This window comes from Lycorma delicatula, chromosome 4, assembly GCF_047948215.1.
Source record: "Lycorma delicatula isolate Av1 chromosome 4, ASM4794821v1, whole genome shotgun sequence".
Taxonomy (NCBI): domain Eukaryota; kingdom Metazoa; phylum Arthropoda; class Insecta; order Hemiptera; family Fulgoridae; genus Lycorma; species Lycorma delicatula.
The window spans coordinates 178,945,253-178,964,459 of NC_134458.1; the positions used below are offsets into that span (position 1 = coordinate 178,945,253).

Consider the following 19,207-nt stretch of genomic DNA (forward strand, 5'->3'; position numbering starts at 1 on the left):
TATATTTTATTTATTATGTGCTTATTTTCTACACAAATGTTAATGTTTAGGGCTTTAGTTAACATTAGAGCTTATAATATGTTTATTATTAGCGCATATTAGTATGTTATTACGGCATTAATATATCACTAAGGATCTCAAAAGTCTTAAAAAGTTCAATTTTTGAGATGTATTATTGTTTCATTCTCAATAAAAAATTCATTAGAATGAATAAATTGTTTGAAAATATATTAAACAATTTTTGTTACAGTTTTTGAAGACACTTTAGTGTAAACTCTAACAAGACAAGCATGTTATAAATTCACTAAGCAAAACTGAGGAACGACATAATCTGCCTAGTAAAGACTGCATGAGTTGTCAAGTTAACTCACAAGTGCATCTGCACAATGCATATTTTATCACCAATGCACAAGTGCGCGTCATCTGCAGCAGATGTGTTACGAAACGCAACCGTAACCCAAGGTGGGAACAAATCGTGCCGATTGGTGAATGGCTCTACGTAGTGAGTCTTGAACGATGTCCTCTGGGCACCAGGGCGAACCCAGTTGTACTTAGCTCTAGCTCCAGTACGCGTGCGCTCTGCTGGAGTGGTCCATTTTTCGCCGGTACTCGTGGGACCAAAATTTCTGTTCCTATACTAAATTCTAAGATGGTTGGTGGTCCATCTGAAAAAAACCACCAAATTAAGTCTTGTGAAGAGACCTCGATCAGCTTTGTCTGACGAGGATAAAAGTCCTATGGAAGAGAACTACAAATCTTTAGACTTGAACACTAAAAATATTCGATTCGTTGTTCTCCGAAATAGTCAGTAAGGTGGCTATTAAATTTAAATTTGGACCATCCACGTCGTACTGCACCTGTAGGTGTCCGTACCTAGCGTCTGCTGCAGCATATAAATGTTGACACACCGTCATTCTTTCTTATGTATCCTTGCTCATATCCTCCATGGAGAATAAACCTCATAAATTTTAATTTTGACCTGACTACGTACAATAAACAATCAACACCATCTATTGTCTTTCAGCAAATGTTTCAGTGTGTTCTCTCCAAGATGAAACCAGACGCGGTTGTATACACTAATGGATCGAAACAAAACGATACAGTTGGGTGTGCATTTGTTGTCAATGAGAGAGCTTATATGTTTGGTCTACCCGGTATTACGAGTGTGTTTACCGCTTAACTATACGCTATAAATAAGGCTCTAAACATCATTAACCCTAAATATAGAAAAATTCTTATTTGCAGTGACTCGTGTAGTGCTCTCCAAGCCTTAAAAAACTTTTATTCCAAACATCCTATCGTCATTGAAATTTACAACGCAATCGCTGAGTTGAATAATCGCAACACAGAATTAAGTTTTTGCTGGGTCCCTAGCCACGTAGGGATTCCAGGTAATGAACATGCAGATTCCGCTGCCAAAGAAGCATGTAACCAGCCTCCTTTCACCACCCGAGTTGCTACTTCTGATTTCATTAACTATGTAAAACAATTATTAAGAACAAGGTGGCAAAGTGATTGGACAGCTACCGTTGATAATAAACTCCGTCAGATTAAAGATTCTGTGTTACCATGGGACTCCTCATACAGAAAACCCCGGCGTGAGGAAGTAGTTCTCTGTCGATTGCGGATAGGACACACGAGTACCTGTTTACAAGAGGACAACCACCTCTATGCGCACGATGCAACTGCCGCGTGACTGTGCGCCACATACTCGTGGACTGCATATGTTATGCGGCATTGCGTCGTAAATTTAAACTACCCAGAAACATCCGTGGTATCTTGTGTAATGATAAAGAGGTTTTAAACCGGATGTTTCTGTTTTTGCGTAGTATAGGGTTAATACAAAAAATTTAATTACTCTAGTCCTATGTATTGTTTTTGTTATCTGAGTAGCGAGCCTTTTACACTCACTATCGGAATTTTGTTTTATATATATATATATATATATATATATATATATATATATATATATATATTCATATTTTGTTTTTTTTTTATGTTTTTTAAATTCGTCTGTGATATTAGTTGTAAGATTTTTGTGATACTAGTTGTAAGTTTTATCTCTTTTTTTAGTTTTAATATGATAGTTTTTAACGTAGTTTTAAGTTACATGTTAGTGTTTTTGTTATCCGAGAATGGGCCTTTTACACCCATTCCGGATTTTGCTTCCTGTGATGGTAGTTTTAAGTTTTAATTACTTTTACTTTTACTTTTATTTATTTATTTTACGGGCGATGATAACGACCAATCGTTTTTCGCCCTAAAAAAAAAAAAAAATTCAGAAAAAACTGGAAAAAATTGAACTCTATTGCATCATAATGCACATTATGATGCATGTCCCCATGTCAGTGTCTGCAAATTTCTCAGCCCAGGTCTAGCTCAGTGTGATTTGCTGTTCCTGGAACATCTGCTGTTCCTGAAAGTGAATTGCAAAGTGCTTTTGAAAGACAACCTGGATTTTGTGTTTAGAAAAGTGGATCAAGCACTCAAGGGAAACTATTTTGAAAAGGAACATGTAAATTCAGAATGAAATTTTTTTAAACTACAGCTGTTGTCTCATTACTTTTTGTACCACCTTTGTAGTATATAGTCTGTGTGATTTATTTTGAAAAGGAATGTGTAATGTAGATTCAGAATAAACTTTTTTATAACTACAGCTGTTGTCTCTACCTTTGGGGGACCACCTTTGTCTGTGTTAGTGTAGCCTGTTTGATTTATTTAAATATAAGTTTGTTTGTACTATATTATAGTAACTTGATTTTTGTCAACCTTGTAATATCTGATGTTAAAAAATAAATTTATTAATTTCTGTGAACAAAAAGCATTCAGTGTTTTTATTCATTTTCTTATTAACATATCATAGGTTTTTATAACCAGTTAAATTTGTATAAAACTAATACTTAATCAGCATTAGCAGTCTACCTGTCAAATTTCCTTTTTTATTAAACATGATTACCACAGGCAGGAAATGTCTGGTAATATCAGGAAATATAAATTTAGTAAGGAAGTCAGGACTTTTTAGAAAAAATCTGGAAAAATTGTACAAAATTTCAAGTTGAATTTTTGTTACTGAATTAAGATATCATTAGTCAGCACGTTGCAAGTTAATTTTTCCACTGGTGAAATTCTAACAAAAAGTTACTGTTGAAAAATTTAAAGGTTAACAGTTTTCTTGGAATTTCTCTCAAATCAGCATGAATTTTTTTTATATAAACTTACACCCAGAATTCAGTCTGTTAAGAGGTAGAGATGTATCATGCTTTTTGTGACGTGTGTAAAAAAAATTTTGGACTGGGCAATATGGACCGTAAGGCAGTGACTTCACACAAAGAAGCGGCATAATGAAATCTCCCAGTGGTTCTTCAACTCGGCAGACTTAAAACAGTTTGTAGGAAGATGGTTGTGATACAACTGTGTGTTATTTGTGTGCATCTTCTGATTAGAATAATAGCATTTCAGCAGCAAATTATATATGTTTGAATTCTTGACTTAATTTATGCAAAATAACAGAATTACTTGTTTTTGTTAAACAGTGTTTTTAAGGTGGAGATTATGTGGGTTCTCATTGTTGCACAAAATAAAACGTCGGAAAATCAGCATTATCAATGTTGACCTAACTTTAATTCAATGTGTGTTCATTAGTTACCCACTTTTTTTCTGGACAACTAAGTTAATTTTCATATTCCTGCTGTACTAACTGTGTCCGGTATGAATCTTCAAACTGTATAAAACTTTAACTCTTCTGTAAAATTTTCAGCAATCAGAATTGTTCTCCCAAGTCTAAGCCCTTTTTATATTTTTAATAGTAAAGAGTTTTTCTTTTTATAATCTGTACTACTGCTTCCTGAATTAATTGGGTTTATCAGATGCAGTTAACATACGGTTAGCTCTGGTTTCCTCTTTCACCAATAATTCTTGAATGCACATCAATTCTGCTGGCTCTATTAAATTTATGGTATCTATGGACTCCATAAAATTTTCAAGCCAAGCATTTTTTTTCTTTAAATATTTTTCTATACTTTGTATAAAAAAGTTTTGAAAACATTTTCTAAATAACAGTGGTTACTCATGCCTTTAATTTGCATTTAAATAAACAGGCAAAGTCGTCTTATTTATATTTTTCAATGGATTGAGGGATTTGCAAACCAGGATTGGTTTTACTACATGCTTGCCTGAAGCGTTACTGCATGAAAGTAAAATAGCCTGGTCTTTTGATACCTTAAAACCAAGTGCAACTTTATCATTTCTAGAAATAAGTATTTTCTGAGATCTTTTTTTCCAGTAATGAACTGTCTTCAGCATTCATGTGCTGTATATCCACACTCTTCAATAATTTTTTGTAATTCCTTTGAGGTAAGAGGCTTTATGATCAGGATTTGTATTTTAATGTTTTGCAATAAGTTAGTACTCTATTTTGCCATGGCGCCAATCATTTCGGAACTCATCTCTAGGGCAAGAACTCTTACAGATCAGTGGTCAGAGAGGGTCATAGTAGTTCTGGTAAGTTAGAAAAGTTCAGAGAAGGTCTGAAGAGGTCATTTCAGGACATTGTATTTAGGATAGGTCAGGGTAAGTCAGCATAGGTCAACCCACTGGGTTGGTCTGGTGGTGAACGTGTCTTCCAAAATCAGCTGATTTAGAAGTCGAGAGTTCCAGCGTTCAAGTCCTAGTAAAGTCAGTTATTTTTACACGAATTTGAATACTAGATCGTGGATACCGGTGTTCGTTGGTGATTAGGTTTCAATTAACCACACATCTCAGGAATGGTCGAACTGATACTGTACAAGACTACACTTCATTTACATCATACATATCATCCTCTGAAGTATTATCTTAAGGTGATTACTGGAGACTAAACAGGAAAAAGAAAGTCAGTGTTGTTCAGAGTAGGTTGTATCTAAGTCAGAGTAGGTTGAATGTATTTTATGACACTATGTCACTCACATAAATATGAAATTTTAGCCATTCTTGTGTCTGTAAACATGATGTATGAATTAATATTGAAATACATCATCAATTTTTGTGAAAATTACAATAGTTGTGAAGGTAAGTTACTGAAAATATCACTAACTTTATATCATATTGACTATCAACACCAAAATGGAATCACCTAACTGAGACTTCCACATGTAGTAATTGGGTCATAAAATCATTCTCTTTTTTTTTAGTAGTTACAATGATTCATTCCTAACAGTTTTATTATTACAATTCATTGGTTTATCTATCACAGCTACTTCAAAAGTGTTCTGCAATATCTTCTAAATAGCCGCTGAACAGTGAAACACTTAAAAAATAAAATTTAACAAATACTCCTATCTCATACTTGCCACACATTAAAAAAAATTTTACATGTAATATGAAATATATCAGTAAGAAAAAATATACGTATTCTCTCCTTATTGCATATTATTATATTTTTTATTTTTGGTTTGATGATATCGCCACATAAGTTTGAAGCTTGGGTATGAGGTATAGAAATGGAATTTTGTAGCAAATGAAAAATGTCATGGCTGACTGGGATTTGAATATACTGGTTTATATTCTTCCCATGTTTCATAGATAATCAATTTGTATCATTTTATTAATAAGAAAAAGCTGCAGTAACATTTCTTTGTATATTTCATTCATGTTTGATTTAAATAAATTTTTTTTTCAGGAATTAAATAATATAAAAATGAAAAACATTTTATGTTTATAAATCTTATCTTTATAAATAAAGATAAAAATAACAATTTATAAAGAAATTAAAAAGGCATGATACCTCCTCCGCAGTAAATTTATCAGTTTGTGGATCCTACCTTAATAAATAATGATATATGCAATAAAAAGTGGATTATTCCTAAATTTCAAAGTAAATAATTTCTTAGCTTATTATTATAAGCTAAGATATAGTATAATTATATAGTATAATTCCTATATAAATAGGGTACAGGTAAAGTTAAAATAAAAGAATTGTTAACCAAAAATGTATTCATTTAAAAAGTGATTCAACTTTTAATACTTTTAAATACAATAAAATAATATAATTAAATAAAATTTTATAATATTGTAATAAATGATTGGTAGACTATAATAAATTGATTAATAATTAAAATTAATCAGGTCATATTTCCTTAAAATAGTTAATTTCTTCTAATTATTAGAGTATATAAATATATATAAAATAAATATATATATAAATTATTAGAATATATATGTATATATTCTAATTATATATTTCATCTAATTGTTATTATATATTTATATTTATAAAAAAAAAGTATACATAAAATATTGAGGAAAACATATACCTTTCAATCACACATTTTTAAATAACCTGTTAAAAATAATTTATAGTAGTTAAGCGTAATATTACACAAATCTCCATTCATAAATTAAATCGGTAGTCCTTAAAGAAAAAATAAATTTAATTTGAATTAAACTGTACATATTTTTAGCAAAACTTTGGAATCGTACAAATAACACTACATTTAATATGAAAAAACTTAAATACATAAAAGTATAAATAAATTAATATTTGAGCTCAGAACTGTAAATTGATTTTATTTGTCATGCAGGACACTTTTTCTGTGGGGTTAAAGTCAGTCTGTCTGTGTTTATATTTAAATTTATTAAATGATCATAGACACGCACTCTTGAATCAACGGTTAAATCTCTCTCTCTTCCAAGAATCCATAATAGATCTAAAAAAAAATAAAATAAAATGTTAAATTATGATTATTTTTCACTTACATTTAATACTGAGCTTTAATTTTTTTTTCAATGAAAAGATGAAAAAACTATGAAGATTCTTGCCAAGACTTGAACCCACAAACAATTGATCTTGGAATGTTACGAAATGTATATTATTTCGTATGTATTATTTTATATGTATGCATTATTATATAATAATGCGAGTTCAATATATAAATTACATCTATATTATATAAAATATAATATATATATATATATATATATATATATATACACATATAAACCTATAGGTGCCCTAGCAGTATAAACAAAATTTCAGCTCTATGTGATTAACAATTACTGAGAAATAAATTTATGAGTTAAAAATACAAAATGGCAGATAGCTGGTAAACTAAAGCTTGGTAAAAAGAAAACTTGGTAAACCAAGCACGTTTTTTTGAACAGTAAAAATATATTATATATATTTACCGTGGTAAAACAAATTGTTAGGGATGTAGGATATCGACTGAGCTTCCCAAATTCCCTCCCGGCCAGGATCCTATCCTTTTTAACAGTCAATAAGTCCACCTGCATTTAGTGGTGACTTCCCATCTAGCTTGCCACTCCCCGATCATGTCATTCCAGGCCGTGCTCCTCCGTTCCCCCTCAGCTACCCTTTTCCTCATCCTGGTCAACTGTTGTATTCCCACTATAACCATTGAAGCTTCCGTTGAAACTGAAGAATATACAGACGCTACCCGAAGAGCCATCCGCCGTTGGACCCTTTCCATCCTTTTTCTGTAACGTTCAACATCTATTGCTCTAGCCCAGATTGGTACACTGTGGATACAGGAGTTAGTTCTACGCAGATACATCGGCTCGATCCCCCGCACTACATCACCCACAAACATCCGGCACGATCACGACAACCCATGACCTTGAAGTACCCTGATGGGCACTTCAAGGTCATGGGTTGATAGATAATTCATGGGGATATCAATCCCCATGAATTATCTACTAACCAGTGTCTGTTCATTAACAAAAAACGTGTAATGAAAATTATTTTTCAGTTTTCAGTTTTTTCACATTAATGAAATTGTTCCAGTTGAGATCATGTAGAGTTATTTAATTTTCTTTGGGAGAATATGAAAACTGTTTTTTTCACCTAGTGACTCACTTCAAGAATGTTTGCCATAATTTTGTCATCTTTGAATGGATTTGAATAAATAAGGTGTCATTTTCTTTATCATAAAACACTTAACATTTTTTTATGAAACATATCATTTAAACAAACCGGCGGTTGCAAAGATATGAACAATTAAAATGTTTACATGGCCACCATTTTGAAATTGATTGAGAATGCGTTCATTATTTTTATACAAGTAAATCTGTACACTAACAATATATGAAATCTCAGTTTATTATGATTAATAATTCCCTTGAAATAAATTTCTATGTTAAAAATACAAAATGACAGATAGCCCATAAACCAAGCTTTTCCAGACATATGCTTGTAAAGTTTTTTTCTTTATTTTGATGTGGGAGACCATCTGGTTATAGAATTTTGAATACATCAAAGTTCTTAATCCGTACAAAAGATATCTGGTAGAATATTTCACACAGTTCTGTACACTGTATTCTGAAATCATTGAAACTGAAAGTTTAACTCTAACATTTGTTACATAGTATAAAGGAAGATGGCTTTGGTAAACAATTTATAATTTTCAGATAGTTTTCTATTTTCCATTGTGAAGAACAGATTTTTTTAAATGAATTATTTTTTCACAGATGAAGTTAGTTTTAAACTGATCATATTAATTCTTGTAATAGTATTTACAATGAATGGATTAATCATGGACCCATACTTTGTAAACTGAGATACACACCTCAAATGTGACAAGAAATGATTTTAACGGAGTTACTAAATAGAGAATTTTTTTGAGAATATTTATTTAATTTGGCAGTAACAAGATGATGTTTAGTGGTATAGGAATGCCTTTACAGCAATTTTCAAAAAAAATTAACCGGACAATAGTATATTAAGTATTTCTAAATTATTTATACAAAAGTAACCTTTAACAATGAAAAAAGTAAATATCTTACAGAAATGAATAAATACAATAGTGAATACATGCTATCTATATCTTCAAGTTCATTTACAAATGTTCAATATGGCTAACTTTTGTAACACAGCAGATGTCCCATTTGTAATCAATTTTCTGCCAAATTCTAAAAAGCATGTCTTGATCTATGGTGGCAACTGTTTCTGTTATCCAGTGCCACAACTTGTTGACATTTCCTGGAGCGGAGGAACAAACACTCTGTCTTTAACATATCCCATACAGAGAACTGGAATTAAACCAAGAGATAGAAGAGGCCAGGAAATTGTTCCACCATGAACAATCCAAGTTGGCATTTTGTTATTGAGATATGTGAAAACTGCATGATGATAAATAATGTGGTGATACACCATCTTGCTGGAAAATCAATTGTGTGCCTACATCCTGTTATATTTGTGGCATTAGACAATGTTCATGCATGTCCACATACAATATGCCAGTTACAGTTGACTCAGAAAAAAAGGAAGGACTGTAAATTCTGTGACAGCTTACAGCACAAAAAAAACATTTACCTTAGGCTAGTCCTGTACATGTTCAATTTTGTAACATGAATTCCATTTACCCCATAACCAAAAATTATGTCAATTCACTTTACTGCTGGTATGGAAGGTTGTTTCATCACTGAACAAAATCTTATTAAGATAATTAACTTCAGTCGCAATTTTGTTTAACATGTTAACACAAAACTTAGTTTGGTTTTCTTTATCACTTTCAATAAAGCTTATATCAATTGTAATTTCTAGGGTTTAAATGACAGTCAATTATGCAATACATCCATACTTTAACTCTAGGAATACTCAATACTAAGTTGGCGTGTCTTGATTTACCTGGACTATATAAGAGTTATATAAATATTAGTTATTATATATATATTATATATTATTAGAGTTATATATAATGAATATCCCGTACTGTTTGATTACCACTTGAGAAATTGAAGATCTACTTTGACCTGGTGTCCTGTATGATACGTAACCTGTTTCAATGAAATGATTGTATCATGCAACAACAGACTGTCTTTGAGGGGGTTGCATGGTAGTAGCAGAGAGAAGAGGACGCAATTAAATATTAATCTTAGGTGAATGACCTGGTTACTAGGAAGTAGGTCCATGTTGTCATTAAGTAATAAACTGCTATTGTATAAGGAATTTTTAAATCCAACATGGGCTTATAGGATACAACTTTGAGGTACGGCAAGCAATAACAATATTAACATCATCCAACAGCTTCACAGTCTGAGGAATGTATCAGAGGCACCATGGTTTGCGAAAAACAAGGAGATCCATGATTAACAAGGGATGATGTCTATTCATGGGCTAAGTTCAAAGTACATGAGTGACATGGAGATCCCTCCACTGTTCACTAGACGAGATTGCCATTGCTGCAAGGAGTATCAGTATATACCCGCTGATAAGGCCTCTGGTGCAGATTTCCTTCCAGGCCTGGTGGTTAGAGGCGGCCCAGGCTGTGACGAAAGCACTATTAGAGGTTTATAAAGCCTGCCTTAAGGAGGGTATTTACCTGGAGCGGTGGAGAAGGCAGAAGCTTGTACTGATACCTAAGCCTGGGAGGGAGCCTGACCTCCCTTCATCTTTCAGACTGCTGGTCATGATAGACGTCTTGGCAAAGCTTTTTGAACGGGAGCTGGCTTTGGAACGTTTTGCGACAGCTGGACGAATTATACCAGGTGGCCCGAATAGAACGTCTGGTAAAATATGTATGCTATTTACATTTGATGTGAAAAACACCTTTGTATCACCCACTTGGAAATTAGGCAGTCATTGATGACGCTTGGTCTTTTGAGCTATCTTGTAAGGATTATATCATTCTACCTCACAGGATGCAGACTGTTTGTCAGGTTGAGGATGGTAAAATGGTGCGTGCTGTTGATAGGGGAGTCTTACAGTAGTCAGTCCTTAGACTGAACCTTTGGAACACGGCCTATGATGGAGTTTTTCATCTACTGCTGCCCCCAAAGGTCAATCTCGGCTATTTTGACAATCTTACTTTGGTTGTGGAGATGGGCTCCAAGAGAAAGGCTGTGGATTCATTCACAGCCCACTCTGCATACTGAACTGTCTCCAAAGCTGTGGGGGAGGTGCTGGCTGGGCTCCTTCCGATTGATCTCGCAATAGAACACTGGAGGAGGTTGCGGGAGTTAGGATCGATACCACCAGCTGAAAGGAAGGAGCAGACTGGAATGCTGATGGATGAACTTATGGTTTCATGGCAGTGGTGATGATAAGTGACGGTGGACGCATCGTTTATCGACGATCGAGATATCAGGAGATGGTGTGATTGACCCCATGACTTGCTTGATTACTGTTTGACTCGGTTCCTGGTGGGCCATGGAGGATTAGATCCTACCTATTTAGATTTGGGTTGGACTACTCTGATTCTTGCTCAGTTTGTGATGAGAAGGAGACTCCTTTGCATGTGTTTTTCTCTTGTCCCAGATTTGAGGATACGAGAGTGGAGAATTGCTGAGTAACATCCATAGAGTGATTATGTTCATGCCTAAGGAGGTCCAGGCTGTGCTACTAGAATTGGAGAGTAACTGGTAGATGATGTTTGGATTTACAACAAGGTCATGGAAGAACTAAGGGCCTCGGAGGAATCTCACTTCAGATTGAGGCGTCGGATGGTGTGGGAGCAGACAGGCCCTCACCTGAGTGCTTTGGGGGTTCCCTGTGCATGTGGGGATTGCCTGGGTGCAATGAGGTTGGGAGGCACTCCACCCATGTATTTGATGGCAGCTTCTGGTAAGTAGTGTGAAAGACTTGTGTGCTTGATGTGTATGTTGCGTCCCAATGCACATGATGTGTGTGATTCTTGTTTTTCTTACTTTATGCATGATTGGTGTATGACTGTGTGTGAGGGCATATCACCCTCCCTTCTTGATGAAATGCTTCCTTAAGCTGTTGCAGGAAGTGTGGGAGCCAGGGGTGGAGGTTTAGTCGGTAGTGTGCAGGTTGCTCATGCACATGCTCTTAATAACACCTTGTAGAACCTGTTAGCAAGCCCTAGGTATCTGTAAATGAGGTTTCTCCGCCTCTTTAAAAATAAAAACTGAAAGTACATACTTAAGCTTAACATGCATGAAACCCATCTGACTGTCAACCTTTTGGATAATAGTGAAGTGAGTGACGACTGAGAAGGTTGGATGTACTAGATCTAGGCTGTTGTGCGGTGAATATTGTTCTTTTCTTTACGAAGTTCTACAGATTGCTGTTGATAAATTATTTTAGTTTAGTAATATAATTTTTTTGTTTCAATGTTAGTAAATAATTAATTGTTTACGTTTACTGAATTATTTTGTTTCATAATTTTGACCTTCTTTCTTCTCATATATAACTTGTGACTATTTCTTAAACTCATTTGCTTGTTCTGTTTTGTTAACAATTTGACTTTGTTGTTCTTTATGGCTACATAAGATAGCGTATTGACAATTTATCCTTGTTGCTCTTTATATTTAATTGTTTAATTATTTGTTCTTTGTTATGGACTTTGCATTGTTAGTTGTATTTTATTTTTTTATACTTTTAGTTGTATTGTACTTTGTTCAAACTTTTATTGAATTGTCGAGGGGGATATCACTTTATGACTCCCTTTCACATCAATATTTCTCTGTACAATTTACTTATAATTTCATTATTTAAGAAAATTTTTGTTAATAAAACAGCATAAAAAAAATAAATAAATAAATATACACAAATTGATTTGATGTAGTTCACAGATGAATCAGATTTTGAAATCCTTATTATAAAACAAGGATAGTCTTATATATCTTATATAGGATAGGCTTCTAATCAAAAGAAAAATACTTTTAAGTTTTTTTCTTTCAAAATTAAAGTTTGTTCAACATTTTCATTATTACAAAACAAAAAAATTAATATTAATTTAAGAAGAAATTATTGTTACCTGCATGAAGGATTCCAAGATCAGAACATGAATATAGAATAGCAAAATTATCATAATCTGTATCAAGTATTAAATATTTTCCAGAACCAGGTAACATCCTTGCTAGATATGGTGGCAAATAATTATTTACCTCATATGAAAGAACAGCAGGCCATAAATAATTTGGTTTTGCACGTCCATAACTCGTACTTGATCTTCCAGTTCTGAAACAAAATTTCTATTAAATATGTGATTTTAAACAAAAAATTTATTACATGAGTAAGCTACAAACGTATTATATTTATAAATGATTATTCAAGATGTGGTTAGACTCTTGTTCTTTTTTATAGAAACAACTGGGTATTTGTGTAATGTGCAAGTGACTTTGTTGTAATGCAAAATGTCTGGGATCAAAAGGTGCAAGACTGCCTGAGACAAATTAATATTGTTTCAACAGGCCAATCATGCTAGTCAAGAAGTATTTTGTATGGTAGAATGTAATAACTTTGGGACAACAAAGTATTGACTTCATGCCAACTAATTTTTAATTGTTTACTTTCCTAAAATAATTATTTTCTAAAACTCTGAGATGCCTGTCATCACTGATATGATAAAACAGCAGAAGTAGCTTCCATGAATGGGTTTTGGAAATGTTTCAAAAAATAAACAAATACTATGAAAGAAACGTAATGTAAAACTTTGTAAAACAGACAATTTTTATAACAAAAATGTTCCTAGAACTCAGTTAAAGCTTCTCACCATAATTTTATACATAATAAAAGAAACATTATATTTAATACCTAGACGTAAATAAATTTTCATTAAATATTAACAAAATAGTTTGCATGACATTTTCAAATCACATTGAATTATTTATTACCCAATGAATTTAATTTGTATATTAAGGGAAAGTTATTAGAAAAGTTGAATAAACTAATAATTTAGGAATTATTGTTGATCAACACTTGTGTTGGAAATTATCAAATAACTATTATTGTGCAAAAACTAAATATATGATTTACATTTTATACAGGCTTAGTTATACCTGCTGCAATGGATTTTAAAGCATTGACTATGATGGCTAGTATGGTGCCTGTCATCCAAACTGAAAATATTCACTGTCTACTTTTCACCTGCAGAATCAAATTGTTTTCTTGTATGTACATTTTATTATCTTATGTTACTGGATGGTATTATGGATTACTTTAAATATTTTTTAACTGCTGTTTATATTTTATAAATATTTTCTAACTGCTGTTTATATTTTATAAATATTTTTCCATAAAAATAAATGTTATGGTATGTTTTTAAATGTTATAAAAATGAACACCTATTCTCAACAAGTATTATAGTGATGTCAGTAATAATATTATAATTATAAGACATATAAATATAGTTTATAATCTATTGTGATTTTATTTATTGTAAAAATAAACACAGACAAGGTAAGTATTACAACCCAGGAAATGAGTCACCTTTCTTAGAATCGTATCAAGAAACAACATTAATATATTGTTTGGTATGTGCTCATAGTTTTCAAACACAGACAGGCCAATGAATGTAACAATAAGTAATTACCCATATGCCTATGTTACTGAATGCTTGAGTACAATCTAATTAACTAGTTGTCCTGTATTTGTTGATCCTGTAAGAGCATTTGTGTAAATTCCATTTCTTTTTATTTGAGTTTTGATTGAGCAAAAATAATCACATTTTATAATCAGTGTGTATTTCTAGTGTTTTATAAGTATTAGTGAGCTTAATTCAGAAGAAAAAACAGCAGACAGATGTGGGGTGTCTGATCTCAAGTCCAAGGAATGAGAAAAGAAAAGAGCGGCTGCTAGAAAAATTAGCTAAAAATGGAGAAAAAATTCTAAAAAAATTAAATGGAGAGTTCTTCCTCCATTTCAATAAAATATAAACCCCATGAAATGCCTGTCACAGGACTAGATGACTTTGACAAGTGAGTGGTGGGGACAGACTAAACAAATTTTAGGAAATCCATAAACAACTACCGAGAGTGAAAAAGATAATCTTAGCGCTTAAAGATGCCACAGGTTATTCAGGAAAGAGATGAGTTTGACAAAAATAATAAAAGACTTGGGCTTTAGGTGGAGAAAAATCAAAAAGTTAAAAACAAAAACGTGGTAAAACACAAAAATGTTTTGTCGGAAAATATACATTTTTACATTTGAAATAAAATAACTTTGTTAATTTACCAATGAACAAATAAAAATTTTTAGTTAACTTTATAGAGAGTTTAATTCTGAGAAAACTAATGTAACATCTATTAAAATTAAACACAAATTTGAGAAGTTTAATTAGAAACAAAACACACATTGTTACAGATTTGGTAAATTCAAGCCATTTTGAACGGATCCAGGTACATAATGAGAAACAACCATCATCTGTTTTGAAACATTTTCTGTAAAATTTCAAATGAAAAGCATTTAGATTAGTCATTTGAGTTGACTAAAATAATTTCTTCAAGTTATTAGTAAAATAAAAAGGTTTGTTTTTAACATGGGATTCTATATGTACTGCCAAGCTAACTTTTATAAAATAAAAGAATATTTTCAGTCAACCTTTTAACATTTACAGCAAAATTTTTTATCCATTCCAGAATAAGTTTTAGTAAATTGTACTTTGCAGTTAGCAGAATAAACGTCTGCTATCTGTAGGATTTCATTTAAACCATTTACATTTGTAAATTATAATTTCTAACGTGGTTCTTGAGTTTAGGTAAATGCTGTTAAACTAATGCTTAGGGCCAAGCTATAAGGTTTCTAACAAATAACTTTCCCCACAAAGTTGTTTATTATACTATTCAGGGTATTTCATGCTTATCTGCACTGAATATAATAATATAGTTTATAAACAGCACCTTGGGGTTATGAGCCCATATAAAATCCAAAAGTAAGGTGTTAAAAAGAATCCTTTAAAACCTGGTTTTGTGCAAAACTTGGAGGGTAGGAAGGGAGAACTTAGTAAACTGGTTACTACAACATTGGATGACAACATCAAGTTTTATTAACAGTAGTTAGCATTTATGGTGGTTAATGTCAAAAAAAGAACTAAGGAATGAGGCATTTTCATAAAGTAAGGACCGTCTGGTCATTAAAAAAAATTAACTCGTGAGAACTTTTCTCATGAGCTAATTTTTTTTACTTACAGTTTAAGTTTACTATATATCTACTTCAGTTTTTCACATAATCACCATTCAGCTCTAAGCACTTTTCGTAACACTGCAACAGTTTCTTTAACCCCTCTGCATAGAAGTTCGCCACCTGGGAATTGAACCAATTGACAATGGCAGTCTTGAGTTCCTCGTTGTTTTCAAACTGTTGTTCACCAAGCCACTTCTTCAAATGCAAGAAGAGGAAGTAGTCCCTAGGTTGGTACTGTATGCAGGGTGATCAAAAAGTTTCCAACGAAAATCTTGAATCTTCTTCTTGATTAAGGCAAGGAGGATTACGCTGGATGACAGTTTCCTGCGTCGTCGATTTTGGATAGCATGTCTCAGTTTAGTGGGTATTTTACAATACATATCAGCTGTAATTGTTGATACTTGTTCTATGAAATCAACCAAAATGATGCCCTTTTCATCCCAAAAAATGGTAGCCAGCATTTTTCGACTTGATTATGGAGATTGCTTAAACTTGTTCAGTTTTGGGAAACTTGAATCGCGTCACTGCATTGACTATTGCTTTGATTCTGCATTCTGCATTCTGGTGTAGGATATCCACGTCTTGTTGCCTGTAACGATGTGGGAAGACATTTCAAACCATCTCCATCTTGTCGATAGCAGTCCTAAAACGCTTGTACACTGCACATTCTTAGCTCTTTGTGTTGGTCGGTGATCATTTTTGGTACCCATCTTGCACACAATTTGTGATATCTGAGCTTTTCTGTGCAATTGTGTAGATAGAGATATATCACATGCAGAAATTCATTAATCGTCAATCGTCGACCACATCGCAGTTTTCTGTTCACTTGTTCAACTATTTCGTCGGTCTGAATACTGGGCCTGCAACATTCTACTCATCATCATGCACATTTGTGTGACCATTTTTAAAGTTTCAACACCATTGTCTAACCTTTCCTTCACTCATTACTGTAGGCTATACACTAGGCGCATCTCCCGATGAATTTCAGCAGCTGAAGATCCTTATGGACACAAAAGTCGAATCACAGTGTGCACTTCACAACTGCGGGGGAGAAACAATTGTCACAGTCATTGTGATCTGCATTCACTTGCAGGCAAACGACTACAGAATGAAAACAACTGTAGTGGCTTTATAAATAGCTGATAGATGGCCTTGTATGTGTGAAAATGTGTTCAGACCCGCTAACATTTAAATATAACCCGGCGGACCTTACTTTATGAATATGTTTCATAATAACTTATAGCAAGAGAGAAGTTGGAAACTCGCTTACATATTAAATGCATTGAAGAAGGAAATTTATTAGGGAAGAAAATTATTGCTGATCCCCAAAACAAAAAAATACATAATTTATAGGTTATATGAAGCAAAACAGTCATTATGCTTATGCAAATTCTTTAACAATACAATATCACTGAAAGATTGTAAAAGATTACAAACATATACCTGGCATATAAATCTTTATGAAAGTGACATGTGGTAATAGGGTAAAAAGAAAGAAGATTTGAATCTTTTGAAATATGGTGCTATATAAGGATGCCAAAGATAAAGTGACAAATGAAGAAGTTAGGGAAAGAGTAGTGAATGAAAAGAGATTTTGGTAAAGGGCAAAATATAAAAAAATAATTAATCTGAGATATGATAATGTAGTAAAGTAGGATAATGGAAGGCTATGTTGAAAGGAGATCTACAGGAAGGCTGAAATTAATACACACACACACACACACACACACACACACACACATACACACACACACACACACACACACACACACACACACACACACACACACACAATCACTTATAAAAGGTGAGCTATAGAAGATATAAGGAATTGAAGGAGAAATTATTAGAAAGGGTTACTTGGAAAGCCAGCCATTCTGGAGAAGACTACATTAGAATACTATAGTATTTCAATGTTACAAATCCGACACTGCAAAAATTTACAACATATCATTAGAATTTACTGTACCTGTGCGTCAATCAGTTTAAATAACCCCCACTGCCCGATTGATTCCAAATTTACACTAATAAAAAGTATAAAATTTTCATGAAAATTAATAATATTTTGTTATAGTAATGATTAACTCATTATATATATGTATATATATATATATATATATATATATATATATATATATATATATATATATATATGATTATTTTATTTATTTTTTAATGGTTTTAATTTAAAATAAATGTCATTTAAATATTAATATCAGTATAAAGCAATCATGATTTCATAGAAAATAAATAATATTTTACACTAACGGTTCATTACACATTTGTTAAGTTAACTTTTCCACATTTTATTTTATCACATTAGGAATATATAGAAAATAATAAAGCAAAATGTGTAATTTCTTTTGAAAAAATAATAATTGTTTACATATAGACCTGTACAATTATGCAATTTCCATAAAGTATTTTTTTTTTCATGAAACTGATATCTGTATGAAAACATACAAATAATAAATTTTATGAAAATTAATTTTGACAATTCCATTAAATCTTAACTATGTTTATTATTGTATTATAAATAAGAAGTAGTTTTTCTAAATTCTTATCACATTTAAATTTTTGTCTAATTTCACAGTTTATATTAACAGAATACTTATTTTTTCATAAGAGTTTATACTCGATCTTCATTTCTTATTTTTTTGTTCTTTTCAAATTTATTTTTTTAGTTATGTGATAGCATAACGTAGTTTAACACTTTGGATCCTAGACATTTGTGATACACATGGTCACTGTATCCTGGGGTTTTTTGAGTATTTAAAAAAAATCCTTTTTGAATTTTTGTACTAGGGATTGGTGAATGATATAAACATGTTTAGAAAGCAAACAATATGTAGTTATATGAAATACTTATTTTCTTATTAAAAAATGATTTTGTTCTAAAAATTCTATAAATATGTACAAAATAAAAATTTGTGACTACTGTTTAAACGTAATTAGCTTTAGTGTGGCAAATTACGAAGCAGTCAGGTACACACAAAGCTACTGTACACTCAGAACACCACCAAGTAGTTTCTTTCTTCCAGCTTTTCCTGTAGCTGCCATTGTTTTCTCAGAGCAGACTTTACAGACTCTTGCAGGCTACACTTTCTTTTCCGTAGGGGGTATTTTCTCAGGAAAGTGACATGTTAGTCTGCTTGTTTTTACTACTGTTGGTATGGCTTCCTGTGCAAGAAGTCCTGCCTTTTTTCTTAAAGTCATTACGATCGATACAATAATTTTTTCTAAATGACATTTACGCCTCAAATGCAATTGTCATGATTCCCAGTATAAGATAAAGGCATTAGCAATTTACATAAATAAATGGAGAAATAAGTTTTTCCACAATTTTAT

General features: G+C 32.3%; 1 protein-coding gene across 1 annotated transcript in view; it reads right to left on the minus strand.

Annotated features, from left to right (window-relative positions):
• Positions 1-6,389: 6,389 nt before the first annotated feature.
• The window catches only part of LOC142324119 (apolipoprotein D-like), a 111,921-nt gene continuing 99,103 nt past the window's right edge, over positions 6,390-19,207 (minus strand). The window contains exons 3-4 of the mRNA XM_075364783.1: positions 12,714-12,916; positions 6,390-6,683 (exon numbers count right to left, since the gene is read on the minus strand). Coding sequence (XP_075220898.1) covers positions 6,550-6,683; positions 12,714-12,916 — 337 coding nt within the window. The 3' untranslated portion in view covers positions 6,390-6,549. The remainder of the gene's footprint in view (positions 6,684-12,713; positions 12,917-19,207) is intronic.